Source organism: Monodelphis domestica, chromosome 2 (assembly GCF_027887165.1).
Source record: "Monodelphis domestica isolate mMonDom1 chromosome 2, mMonDom1.pri, whole genome shotgun sequence".
NCBI lineage: Eukaryota > Metazoa > Chordata > Mammalia > Didelphimorphia > Didelphidae > Monodelphis > Monodelphis domestica.
In genome coordinates this window covers 484,363,492-484,377,959 of record NC_077228.1, presented here as the reverse complement: position 1 = coordinate 484,377,959, position 14,468 = coordinate 484,363,492, and the positions used below count along the sequence as shown (strand labels likewise).

General features: G+C 33.2%; 1 protein-coding gene across 1 annotated transcript in view; it reads left to right on the top strand.

Annotated features, from left to right (window-relative positions):
* Positions 1-14,468, top strand: part of RSBN1 (round spermatid basic protein 1) — a 56,816-nt gene extending 42,348 nt beyond the window's left edge. The window contains exons 3-7 of the mRNA XM_007485164.3: positions 3,847-3,984; positions 4,265-4,407; positions 5,953-6,120; positions 6,802-6,910; positions 9,411-14,468. Coding sequence (XP_007485226.1) covers positions 3,847-3,984; positions 4,265-4,407; positions 5,953-6,120; positions 6,802-6,910; positions 9,411-9,881 — 1,029 coding nt within the window. The 3' untranslated portion in view covers positions 9,882-14,468. The remainder of the gene's footprint in view (positions 1-3,846; positions 3,985-4,264; positions 4,408-5,952; positions 6,121-6,801; positions 6,911-9,410) is intronic.

The window sequence follows — 14,468 nt, the reverse complement described above, 5'->3', positions numbered from 1 at the left end:
AAGCGTTGCCATTAGCAGATATCTCTAAGCCTTGTGAGGAGAGATGAAGTGTTGTGTGAATAAGGCATTTCTTTAGTTATATCAACTCTTTTGAAGCCATTAAACTTTGTAGGAACTGTGAACAATAAGTAAGGTCAACATCTTAATCTTTATTATGAAGTCCTTAACAGTTATACCATTTCATCTTCATAATTCAGATTTGGTGATTTTTTTTTTACCTTTTTCTCTAATTAGCCAATGGTTTAATTACATTTAGACATCTGATTCTTTCAAGATTTCCACATCAATAACTAATTATTTCCTTTCTGTTAAAAGTTATTTTCTTTTGTGATATATGGGGTATACAGTGGCTTCTGATTTTCTGTTTGAAAAAAGTTTTCCTATTATAAAGGTATAAGAATTCTGAGTAATCTAGAAACCTTGTTCTTTCATTTCTTAAACCTAAATCAAGCTTCCTACATTTTTTGGCATACTTGCCTTTGGCCACTTTTGTAATTTACCATCTCTCTCTTCGAAGTATATTTTTACTTTGGTTTGCATAATGTTAAATTCTCTGTAGAATTTTTCTTCTTCATCTTATACAACAGAATGTTTGCATATATTTTTGATTTACGTTCTTAGAATAAAATTTACTTTTGCTTACCATGAGTGCTAAATAAGATGACTAAATGTCCTATGAAACCTCTGAACATACAATAAAGGAAACCTCACCATTTCCTTTATTTGTCCCTTAAATGAAAACCTATAATCCATCTTTCCATTTAGCTTTAAATTTCTTGTTTTCTAGTTTCTTTATCTTGATATATGTCAATATTTATGTAGTTAATGTTCTATGTGGTTTAAAACTATAAATTATTTGTAACTTAGTATCATCTGCTCTTTTTTCTGTTACTGTACTCCTGATCTATAGAAGTGGACTGAGACTCCTTAGGACAGTACTCTTCTATATGTTTCTGATTCCTAGGTTGCTGTGACCAAACAAATTACTATCTTTTTTTATTATTCTACTGGTCAGGATCCCTTTTGTATTATTTAACTGAATGGATCCTTGTGTAGTAAATATATTCTTTTACCAAGGTCCTTCTTTTGAAGCCTTTTTAGTATAGTAGAACCTATCTGCTGGAATCACTTTTGAGAATTGGATTATGGCTTGAGATAAGTTGAAGATAAGAAAAAAATTTTTAAATGCTTAATCTTAGCTGAAATGCAACATTTGCTTTTATGATTCCCCCCACTCCCACAAAAAAAGAGACATGAATTAGTCACATATATGAACTACTACTTGTATCCCTAATTGGTAAACTGTATAATGATTGTATATATCATTAAATGTGTCAGATTTAATTTCTTTTAAGTGTTGGGTCTCCCAGTTATCATAGCTTGTTACCCATATCATGTTCATCTGTATTTATCTTTTAAAAAGATTAGAGATCATATCAATACTCTTTCCAAATGAAATTATTGTTTATTTTCATTCTACTGTTAACTTTTGTCCAACTTATCTTAAAGGGTTATAGAAACATTTGCTGACTTATTTTGCACCTACATTTAGGTCAGTTTTTTCTGTTTTTATTGTGAGACAAAGAAGTGATTTGTCTAAAGTTGTGCTATCAGCAGATTAGAAGAAATCTTAAATAGAACCTTGAATTTTGAACTCATTCATTCCTATGTACCTAATACTAAGACTTGCACCGCACCCTAGAAAAATTTGTGGGGAAATAAGCATACATACAGAAAAAGACAAAATGAATCGAACAGTTTATTAAGTTCCATTTTAGGACCTCATGGACCAGGAAGCAGTCCAAGGGTTCTTCAAAGAAAAAAGTGGTATAATAATGGACAGGCATAAAAATGATCACTTATTTCTGTTTGTTTTGTTTGCTTGCAATGTATGTCCTCAGTCTGTGAATGGGACATTAGATCATATAGCTGAAAGTTGCCGTCTTATTGATCTGGATTGAGCTTTTAATTGTGCCCAATAATGTATACCTATTTAAATGATTTTTTCTGGTTTAGCAGAGTAGTAGTCATAATTGGTGGCCATTTATGGTTTGGGGGGGATTCCCCCCAAATATCTTTATATAGTGCTCATCAGGGATAATTGATTAAAGAAGGATCTGAGGATAGGTAAAAGTCATATTAAGCCAAGACTGATAAAACAAATATGAATGTATAGTAACAAATTTAGTTGCAAAAGAAACAGAGATTTAACTACAACAGTCTCTAACTTGAGTTTATTTCTAGTGATCTTGATAAACCAATATGAGTTTTTACCAAATTTTAAGTAATAGTTTTGTGGCTTTATAGATTTATAGATATATAATTTCAAAACAAAATTCTTAAAATTTTAAATGTGATAAACTGCAGCAGATACTGGTTTATACAAGTAAAAGGGAAAGTTAAATTTATTGCAGAAGATTTTATACCAAAACATAAATGGATCTGTGATCTCATTCATTTGACTTCTTTTCAATGATGCAGATTAAAGCCCAGCCACCTATCCTATATGACTCTTGCCCCTTTTGCCAGTGAGGGTCCACCAAATGTGTACTTGAGATTTATCTCATTTTTCCTGATATAATTATAAAATAGTAAAGTGATAATGATCAATCATATCCATCATAATTATTTTTTCCTCTGCTGAATAAATTATGTTATTAGTTTGGGACTTTTATTTAAATTAGAAGAATTTTAGATATTGCACCTCATTTCATATAGTTGACATCTTTAACAAATTTAAATACTTCACTTCACAGATTCCATTGCATTTTTAGAAATAATTTGGTCAAAAAATATAATGTAGTATAGTACCAAATAAATTATTAGAATTAGTTTGAGTACTTCTGTTAGCATTGTGCTATATGTTATGGGAGGGGAAGAGTGTATCAAAGTGGTGTAAGACTTAGTCTTTAGTCTCAAAAAAAATTTACCTAAGGAGTCAAATGCTTATACATAATGAGTACTCTAGGAATATAGGATTGGAAAAGATTGTGTAGCCAGGGAAGGAATAGGAAGGCTTGCTAGACAAGGTGCATCATGATGTGAGTCCTGAAGAATAGAAAGGCTTTGGATCAGCAAAGTTGATGATATTTCTAGGCAAGGATAATAGTAAGCCCAAAGTCAGTGACTGATGGATGGAATGAACACTTTGTTTGGAGACCATTTTCCCTAGAACATTAAGTTCATTTGGAAGTAGTATGGGATGACTGGATAATAATCAATTAGGTTCAGTTGAGTGTATTTAAATATGCAGATCTCGTCAACAAGAAAAAGCAGCAGTTATTTCTGTAGAGAAGAATGGTGAGGAATTCTGCTTTAGGAAGCATGTATATATGCTGTATATTTTTATAAGCTATGCATATCATCCCTACTAATTTTAGTGTTTTATTAAGTTTGATGATCCCCTCTTTTATCTTTGTAAGTTAAAAAAGCCTTTATCTATATATCAAAGTCAAAGGCTGCTTTGGGTGGGTGGTAATCTGAAGGTATCTTGAAATGTTGAAACTGCTTTAAGATACTACATTAATCTTTTGGCTTATTGCAAATCACAAGCTTTATATGTAGCATATAGCCAATCTTTGGTGTGCTGGCTTAGCTAATAAAAAAGGTAATAGACATAATTGATTGGGCATTGATTAAAATTGGGCCTTGTATATATATATTTTTTTCCAGTTGTGGTAGTTGAGTAGACATATTCTTATAACTATTGCCTTCCTTTATCCAAGGTGCTGACAAATGACTGTTTAGCATTTAGTCGAAATAGCAAATTTGGAAATGATACCTTGCTCCTTTTATTGTAGGATAGTGTACTTCAGTCCTTATTTTTTTTCCTCTGCTTAATCTCAGGTCAACAGGACATACTGCTGTGGAACCTACCGAGCAGGTCCTATGCGGCAGATAAGTCTTGTGGGAGCAGTAGATGAAGAAGTTGGTGATTATTTTCCAGAATTCCTTGATATGTTAGAAGAATCACCATTTCTGAAAGTGAGTGTTAATCTAGATTGTTAATTTGTAGTTTCGGTTGTTTATTTGAAATGTATATCCCCAAAGCAATTAACTTTTCTTTTAAAAAGTTCACACAGATAGTTGACTTACAAGTATATTGAAAAGGGATTGGTACTAAAATCTCAATTAAAATTATTTTCTTAGACATATGCCACTGTCCAAAATAACATTTATTTCTTCACAAAAATTTGCTTTTTAATAAATTGTAAATCTTTTTCATTTAAAATATCTGTATGACTTGACTTGTCTGATTTTTTAGATGACTTTGCCCTGGGGTACACTCTCCAGTCTCCGACTCCAGTGTAGGTCCCAGAGTGATGATGGACCTATAATGTGGGTGAGACCAGGAGAACAGATGATCCCTACAGCAGATATGCCAAAGTCACCCTTCAAAAGACGCCGGTAAACATTTAGTTCCTCTTCTAAATATGTAGAAATTTAATTGTGCTTTTTCCTGTTCATGGATTATAAAGATTATCATTAGCTTTTTTCAAGAGATTCTATTTGTTATGGTATTATGAGATAAGATCTACAAGTGAAGATCTTGAAAAAAACTCATTTGATTCCTTTTTTGCCCATGTGATATTTCTTGAAATTTTACATCTAGGATTCTCCCTCTTTTTTCTTGTTTAGATGGTTGATTGTGTTCATCTTCTCTATGCTGAATTATTTAATTTGAACATAGATACTTGTCACTTATGCAGAATGGCTCATTTTGACAAATCCAGCCTCATTTCTTTTTCATGAACAATTGGTTTATTGCAATAGTTAAATTTTGAAACCCCTGCTTTAGGCAAGGACACAACCAATAATTACATCAGAAATAGACAATCTGAACAGACAGATATATAAAAGTTTCTTTTATATTTTCCCAACTCTGGTCAGCAAGCAGATTCGGTCCATAGTTAGTCTTCATTTGTCTCACATGTCAACCCATACTTGATTTATATCTGGTAGCTTTTTGTTAATTAAGACATTTGAATTAACCAAGTCATTTCACTTTTCAATCATATGAGATAAGTTTACTGTGATGGTGTTCTCAAGGCTAAGAATTAGTATTCTGAATAAATTTAATTTCACTTGGGATTAAATATTTTCTATTGATAGTTATGGAAAAACAGGAGCATTTGAATGAGATAGCTTTTAGCCTTCATTTCCATATTTTCGTTAATACAGATTTTTATTCATAGTGTGCTGTTTGCTATCTTGGAAATGTGGTCTCTGGAGTCATGAAACTCTGGAATTTTCTGAATTATTAAGAATGAGGACCAGAGGTTGTGGCGAGGGAGGGAATGTCAAAATTCTGGATGTTAAGATATGATATTCCATTTGATTGTAAGTGATTCCAACTACACACAAACTTAATAGAAAAGATTCACTTTAGCAGATATCAAAATGCCTGACCCAGTTAGGCACTTCATAAATACTAACTCATTAAGTTCATAATGAGTGAGTCACTCTCTTGGACCCACTATTTTCATATGTGCAAAAAAGCAAGCATAATCAATGCTAGCAACCTTATCTTTATCTTTTTTGCAAAGATGGTATTCCACAAAAAAACTAATCCTATGTAAAAGTTAAAAAAAATTTATAATGCAAATATTTGTTTTGTGAGAAATGGTTTATCAGGATTGTGGAGGGGCTCCTATGATGAGAGGCAGCTTGCTTCAATGAGCAGAGCACTAGACTTTTTAGTTGAATCTACATTCAATTCTGGTTCTATTACTTACTGGCTATAACTGGACAAGCTTGAATCTTAACTCTATGAGTCCTAATTTCCTAGTCATTAAATGGGAATAAAATGTTAATAGTATTAACTTTAGAAGGTTTCTGTGAAGAGAAAGAGCTTTGTAGAACAATAGATAAATATGAGTTGTTACTATTGGTACTAATTTTTCTTACTTCTTCTCTTCCCTTCCTGTTGCCCCACAATCAAATTAATTTTAGATCAATGAATGAAATTAAAAACCTCCAGTACCTACCTCGGACCAGTGAGCCCCGAGAGGTTCTCTTTGAAGACAGAACGAGAGCCCATGCTGATCATGTAGGTCAGGGGTTTGACTGGCAGAGTACGGCTGCTGTTGGGGTTTTGAAAGCTGTACAGTTTAGTGAATGGTAAGTTATAGCATGCAACTTCAGATGCTTGTGTTATCCCCTCTAGAAAAAGATAAGACTCAAGTTCAGAATGGTATACTGGGTGATATCTCAGTTGCCATTTATATGTTTTACACATTTAAATTTTTCTTATTTTAGTGAGTTTTATATTACCAGGATGTTTTTTTTAAAAAGCTAGATGTGATACAGTTGTTGAGGTTTCATGTCCCTACTATACTTTTGTCAGGGGAAGGCAGCATATCCTTTTTAATTTTGTATCTTGAGTTCTGACCCTAGTGCCTCACATGTAGCCCCTTGATGAGTATTTGCTGAATTGAAATGATTATGGTACATGAAGGATTTTTTTTAATATTTGTGTCTTTGGAAAACCTTCTTGAAAATGAAATGGTTTGATGTTTGTAGGACAGATGTTTTTCTCACTCCATTCTTTCCATCTTTTTTTTGCTCACTTAATTAAATTTGAATTAATAATTCTTATAGATATTTTAATGTACTTACTATTCTATTTGTATTATTTTTATTTTATTTGGATCAAAATAAAATTTCATAGGTTTTAAAAAAATATATTTTTAAGAAAGCAAATAGATTCTTGTCCTTTTAGAGCCAGAGCTATAGTTGAAATGACTTGCCAACTTCTCTTTGATTGTGAGATAGCTCTCCTTGTTTACTTGCCCATTTTAGGAGTAACCAACCTCGAATAACCAAAGATGTGATTTGTTTTCATGCTGAGGACTTTACTGATGTTGTGCAGAGACTTCAGTTAGACCTCCATGAACCTCCAGTGTCACAGGTATTGAATTTGCTTTTTTATTGCAACTTTTGACAGATATTTGAAATAGGGAAAATTATAGAAGCCGTTTTTTTTTTTCCGATTCACAGGGAAGACCAGTTAATGATTGACAATAAATTTTTAGAATGTGGACATTTCTTAAGAGAAAAGAGTTAAAAATAGTAATTAAATACATCAAAAACCTAAAAATGTTTGTTACAAATAATGGCCAAGATAGACATTGATTTATTGATGATTTAGGGAACCATAGCAATGTGAAAATGTCAAAGGTTATAAAAAGATCAATGGTGCAAATAAAAACATGTATATCTCATTAAAAAAAAACAGCAAAGTCAAGCCCTTTGAAGATCTATAGATAATGGTGCCAAAAAAAAAAACTCCCACTATCTGGGAAATGGCAAATTGGGCCATTTCAGAGTAAAGGAATCACTTGCATACTGAAAGACTAAGGGAGAATAACTGGCAACCCCCCAAAGTGGGGCAGTAAATGATCAGTAGAAATTAGGGTTACCAACAGAGAATGGGGAGAGCATATGCTCCAAGGGCAACTAAAGAGGCAACAAATAAATCTTTTATTCATGCATATTTATTTTTTATAGTGTAGTTGAATGAATGGAACCTCGACTTGGTTTAATCATAAAATCTTAAGTTTAGAGAGATATCTGAGACCAGAGCTCATCTCCTGCCTGAATGAAAATCTTTTCTATAAACACCTGGCTGTTTAGATGGTCTTTATTTGAAGACTTGTAATGGTGGGGGACAGCTCTGATTGTTTGAAATTTTTTTCTTATACTGAACTGAACTTTCTCGTTTGGCACTTTCCATTTAATGTTCCTATACTCACTCTAGAAAAAAACCTGAATAGATCTATCTTATAATCTTCCCCCCTATATTATACCTGAGTCTTTTCTAGCCTTAACATTTTTAACTTCTTCATTTCTCAGACAGGCTCTTTGCACTACTCTTGTGTGCTTTCTTCTAGTTGTTCTTCCACTTCTCAGTGCCCTTTCTAAAATGTGACAATCCAAAAATGTAGTATTCTATATGTGTCTTAACTAGAGTAGGCCTAATTTTCCTGATTCTGGACACTGCTTCACTTAATGCACTAGAATACCATATTAGATGTTTTGGCTGCCATAACATATTGAGTGATTTATGTTGAATTTGATGTCTACTATGTTCTCCCTACCCCCAGCTCTTTTTTCAGGTGAATTTCTCTTTATCAAATCTCTTTGACATCTTTTTCCCACTTTTCTTGTGAAGTTGACTTTTTGAACCAACTGTAAGACTTTACATTTATCTTTTAAATTTCATCTTAACTATATTTGACCAATACACTAGCTTCTTCTGAATCCTGATTCCGTTGTCTAAAATTAAAGCTATATTTCCTAGCTTTGTGTTGTCTGCTGTTTGATAAAACATCTATATTTTCATCTACATCATTGATGAAAATGTTAAGCTATAGAGCCAAGCACAGATCCCTGGAGAGTTCCACTGGAGAAATCTCCTTTAGAATTGGCATTGAATTAAGGGCATTCAACCAATTCTTTATCTACTCAACTGTCTGAATTTTCACTAGATAAACTGTAGCTATAGCATTCCCTTGATTTATCTACCAGTCTAAAGATCCTATTGAGAACATAAATAAGGTAAAATCTATCAAGAAGTTGTTTGTTCTTATTGGTCTGCTAGCTCTTTTTAAATCACAGATTCCTTTTTTCAGATGTTTACTGATCATCTATTTAATAATGAATTTTAAAATTCTGCCATGAATCAAAGTCAAGTTTGTTGCCTATAGGTTAGAGTTCACTTTTTCCTTCTTTAAAATTTTGGATAACATTTGTCTTTCTTGAACTTGTGGACCTCTCTTTTACTTTACACATAATCTTTTCAGAGTTACTGACTGCCACCCTTTTTTAGTTGCTTCAAATGTCACTTAGCTGGGCCTGATGACTCAAAATTAGTGATGACCATAGTATCTTTTTTTCTAACAGGATACCAGCTTCCTCTTAGCCATTTTTTTTTGTTTTGTTTTTCTTTCTGGTCCAAAAATCATTGTTCTTGGCAGAAAACATACAAATAGAATAAGAATTGAGTCAGACAGTAAATAGGAAGAGCAGTGTATGGCTTAGGGCTCACATGTAAACTACTGAGTATTTCTCAGTGTAGTAAAAGAATTATTTCACCTGCAATTTGAATACTTCTAGACATTTGTACAAAGCCATCACCTCCTTTTAACTTGTGCTTGGAAACATTATTGCTTCTACAGCATTAATGTTTATAACAGACTCACCTAAATGAGAATATTTTAAATTCAGTTAAGTACTGCAAAAATTACATTTCTTTTATAAAGTTAGCATCATTAAGCTAGTATTGGAGATTTCCAAAAGATATTCTCACCTTCATTTAAAAAGTATTTAATTTTGGTTTAAAGATATTAATTTTTTTTAAATTTACACACCAAGAAACAATAACTTCTCTCTTCTTTTCCCCTGTTCAGTGTGTTCAGTGGGTGGATGAAGCTAAACTAAACCAAATGAGGCGAGAAGGCATTCGTTATGCCAGAATCCAGCTGTGTGATAATGATATCTACTTCATCCCAAGAAATGTCATTCACCAATTTAAAACCGTGTCTGCAGTATGCAGTTTAGCCTGGCACATAAGGCTTAAGCAGTACCACCCTGTTGTGGAAGGCCCTCAGAATGCAGAAAATAATGCCAACATAGATTTTGGTATCACTGCAAAGTCAGAATCGGAAGCCAACTCTCAGTGTGTGAGTTTAAAAACGGAGTCAGAAGGAACAAATGCAGAGACACAGCTTTTGACAACTGCATCTTCATCTTTCTCAACTTCGTCAGGACTTGTACAGCAAGATCAAGGGGTTCAGCTCCTTCCAGCTGTAAAGTTGGAACCCAGCCTGGAATCTGACCAACCACACGATCCACAGGATCATCCAAGTATTCCTGTGTGACATGTACATATTCAAACACATTTTTTTAACTTTTTTAAATTTTGATGTGAAGTTATAGTTTTATAACTGGCTTAAGTTAAGTTTTATTGGAGAAATCTTGCCTATAATTCTATAAAGAGAAATGACATTCCAAAAATGTCAAGCATATCTTTTTTACACAGATTATGCAAAGTTAAGAGTTGTATCTTATCCCGTTAGTACAGTATGTAATAGTGGGTCTGCTGCTACTTTCTGTTTTAAGGTGTGAGGTAACAATTCAGTTGCTTTTCAAATCAAAATAGGAACTCCCTGGAGTTAATAGATTCGTATTTGATAAATTGATCACTCCCTTGTTTTGTCTTGTCTCTTGCCATATTTGCTTCTTTTATATAAGATAAAACCTATAGCTTAGTGCCTGTGTGCTTTATTGCACAGGTACAATTTCTGCAGTAAAGATGGCATTGGCTGTAGGACAATGTTCCTGCATCCTCTCTCCTGGCAAGTGTGGCATTTAGTTCCAACTACAAAGAATAAGTGACTTCTGTGGATGATTAGGTGACTCTCCAATTTCTTAGTGAAAGAGAAAGCACAGCACTTTTAATGATCACAATGTCTTCTTTGTATCTGTTCTTGAAAGCCCATAGGAGAACTTAAGTAACTCTACAAACAAGTAGTCCCTAGTCATTATCTTTGGCTCATTAACCAAGTGTTCAAGATCAACTCTAGAAGATGTTCTAGTTAAAAATGCAGAGTTGCTATGATAACTGGGATGCTCTGCCCAACACCTTCAACTTTGGTGTTGATACTTGCTTCCTAAACTCATCAGTAGTCTCAACTGGAAATTGTTCTCCATTCTACTGATGAGGCTGCCATATTTCGAGCATCAACTTTGGGTAAGACTCTGACTTGTCAGCTGGCTTCAATCTCTTCATGATAAAAATCTAGTATTACTAATGCACTTAAACTCACAGTTGTAACTGGTGCATACCTGAGTTTATTCACTGTAATTGTGTTGCTATTTCCTAGTAAGGAATAGTTGCACTAGACTTTTCACCCTAGAGTTTCAGGTAGCCTGATGCGATAGTGCCTGGATGCTTTTATTTTTATTTTCAAAACGGGCACAGTTCATCTAGTTAATGTAGTCTGAACATTTTGTTATTTAAGAATGTTAATGTGATGTGCATCTCACTCATTCTCTTAGTTCTTAATAATGCCAATAGACCTTCTGTTTATTAGAAGAAAGAGTCTCCCCCACCTAAGACCAGACTGGCATATCAACTTAGTTATGGTGCAATTTGGAGTTTGGTTCTTTTCCTTTCTGGAATAGGTGAGATTTGGAAAACTTATGTTAACATAGGCAAAAAAAAGATGCAGCTTCATTATGTCTGTCACCATGGAAACTCAGCTGTATCTTTTGAAATATCAATTATGAATTTTCTCTAAAAGTTTCTGAAATAGGTTAAATCTGTTATATAAATATTACTTTGTGCAATATTGTTGTGTAGTTATATGCATATTAGCACAGTATAGGGGTCACTGTTTAAACTGATAGAAAAGTAACCATCAGAAAATTCTGCAGTGATTAGTTAGAATCTGTATTATTCCTTATATATATATGTATATGTATGTATTCTTTGTTACAAAGAATGAAGACAAATAGAGAAACATTTCAATTTAAACCATTTACAAATTGGAAGTGATGGTGAATGTTTAGTAATCTGTGTAAATAAGGTGTTAGAATGGAAAGCTTTTATGAAAGGTAATGTGATTCATGCAGGGGTGTTTTTAAATCTTGGGTAAAAATTCTAGGGTAAAAATTCTAGTTCATCAAGGCTAGTTTAGAGATCTGCCCTGAGTTTTTGGCTTTTGTTACCTTCTTCTTCTTTTTCGTCTTCTTCTTCTTTGTCTTCTTCTTCTTCTTTTTCTTCTTCTTCTGCTGCTGCTACTTCTGCTTCTTCTGCTTCTTCCTCTGCTTCTACTTCTTCTACTTTTTTTTTTGTCCAGAAGAATTTCATAGAGCTTTACCAGGCTGTGCAAAGTAAAATTCTTCTCAGGCAACATTTTGCTTCAGTGCAGTTTTGATATTTATAAGAATCATGAAGAGCAAGGTTATTAACAGGAATATTGTTTTTTCAATTCCTCTTCATTCACTTTTGTCTTCCAAGATCCCATTTCCCCCAATCTCCTACTTGCCATCCAGCAGATGCCATTTGTCATCCAAGCTGGTCATTGCTAACAAACAAGGAGACTGTCTCCTGATAGCCAGCACTGTGTATAATTACTCAGGAACCAGCAAATCTGCAAAGACTTTATAATCGAAAGCAAAACTCCATTTTTATCTTTTAAGGCATTTTACCCTCACCTCCAATATAAACATTTAAAAAGGTATGAACCTTTTAGATCATGTAGTAATAAATTCATTGTATTTTAGAATTGCAGTAGAATGGAAAGGGGAAAACCATTTAGCTTGTAATATGTATCTGGAAACTCCTGAATGTCCTACGTGAGTATTAGATTTTAATAGCATGATTTTAAGACTGATGAATATAAAAGCAGGCAAGCTTGAGTTTCATACTGCTTTCAAAGCTATATCCTAGGTTAGTGAAATAAACAATTGAAACTTTTCTAAGCAATTAAATTATTTGGTTTGGTGGGTTGAGGCATGGACCAATTCCATGTCTTTTGATTTGTAAGATAGTGATGGCAATTTTGAACTTTTAAGTGGAATTAAGCTGATCTTCCTCTTATGTATAAATCCATTGTGCCAACTCTTTTAGAGATTATATCTCTTGCAGAGTGTGTGGCTGTAAAGCGTAAAATTTTTTGGAGCAGAGGGATGGTAGAAATGTCCTTGTGTAAAGGGCCTAATAAATGAGTATTCTTAACCCTACTGACTATATGGCACCAACAATGGTGTCAACCAGAGTGATGGTTGTTATGTGATATCCATTTAATAAACAACAAAAACAAGGTAATAGACAGAGAAACCAAAAAATGCAAACTCATTAAACCTTCTCTTCCCTTTCCTTACCAATTTTATAATCATAAGTAATATACTAGGAGTGAAAGTGCAACTTACACAAGTACAGTTTAAAGAGTAACTTCATATAGTTAATGGGGAAACTAGGTAAGGGGAAGCTTAAATGTTTATGAAATCTCCATGACCATTACTATTTACAACTTTTTTTTAAAAAGGATATTAGTGATTATTCAATTGTAGAAGTTGTATGGATTATCATTGTGGGTGTGTATGTGTGTGGGTGTGTGTGAGAGAGTTTTGTATTGAAAGAGGTATCCCAAGTAACCGATATAATATACTTCCATTTTTAAGTTAACTGTGAATTTGAGGGTGCTTATCTAAATCCTTAATTCAGTTCAAATGCCCCTGAATTTGTTTTACTTAATTGAAATGTGGTCTTCCTCCAGTTAGAGACAAAGTGATGTCATCTGAGGAATATTGCACACAGGAAAAACTAGCCCTATTTTATTTTAGGGAGTATAGTTTACTTTAGGGAAGAAGTAATTTTAATCAATATTGTTAGGCTTACAATCCAAATTTAGTAGTGGTTGGAGAAATTTTTCCTTATTAGATCCTTTTCTATCCTTCTGGATTTTCTTTCCCTCTAGAACCGAATATTTTATAACTTGTGGGCTACCATGTGTTAGGACAGGACCCAAAACTCTGCAAACACTTGGTGAATGCATTCTTGACAGTAACAACAGTGGACTTGAAATTTTCTTCCACTTTAGGCCACTGAAAAAAGTCTGTTTGCATTTTCACCTGTAGAAGAATCTAGTACATGTCTCTCCAATAAGTTATTGTGTTAATGCCACAAGGATTTTTAAAAAATAGTAAACAAAAAAACTTAAATCTTCACTGGCACATACCACTAATTTCAAGTTCACATTTGTGCTGAATTTTATTTTTATAAACACAGATTGCAGCCATAATGGTCCTGTAGTTGGTAGAGGAAAGGCATGAGATAAAATGTTTTTCTTCCACACCAACAGGACCTTTTATTATCCTGAAAGTTCATGTTGCAGATTAAAATTTACATTGCTTTAAGAGCAAGTATCTCTCCATAAATATTATGGCCTTCCATATTGTTCATAGACTTTTTAGAATCCACTTGTGCATGTAATTGGGGAGAATACCTCCTCTTAATATAGCACTTTTCAATTCTCTCTAAAGAAATACTTTAGTACTACTTCTATCACATGTTGTAAAGTTTCGTGTAATAGTGTTTTCTGTGACTAAAACTCCATTTTGATTGGCAGCTAAGACTTTTTTTCTGTGGCTTTAATTTATCTGAGGTCTTTGCATATAGATGAAATTATAATTTGCCTGGAGAACTGTTTGCATTGTACGGCCTTAGTAAGTTTATTGACATTAACAAGTGTTTTAAAGAGGTTTTTAATGAATAGTCTAAACCTAAATCTATGTGAATAATAATCCTTTAACAGTGCATTTCTTTTTGTAGCTGACTGTCTAAGCGTGTTAAATCGTTTAAGCTATTTCTTTGTAAAATAGTACAATGGAATGCATAGAGGTTTTTTTCCTGTAAAGTATTTTTTTAATAAACAAAGTCTGATTTGTCCTTTAATAAA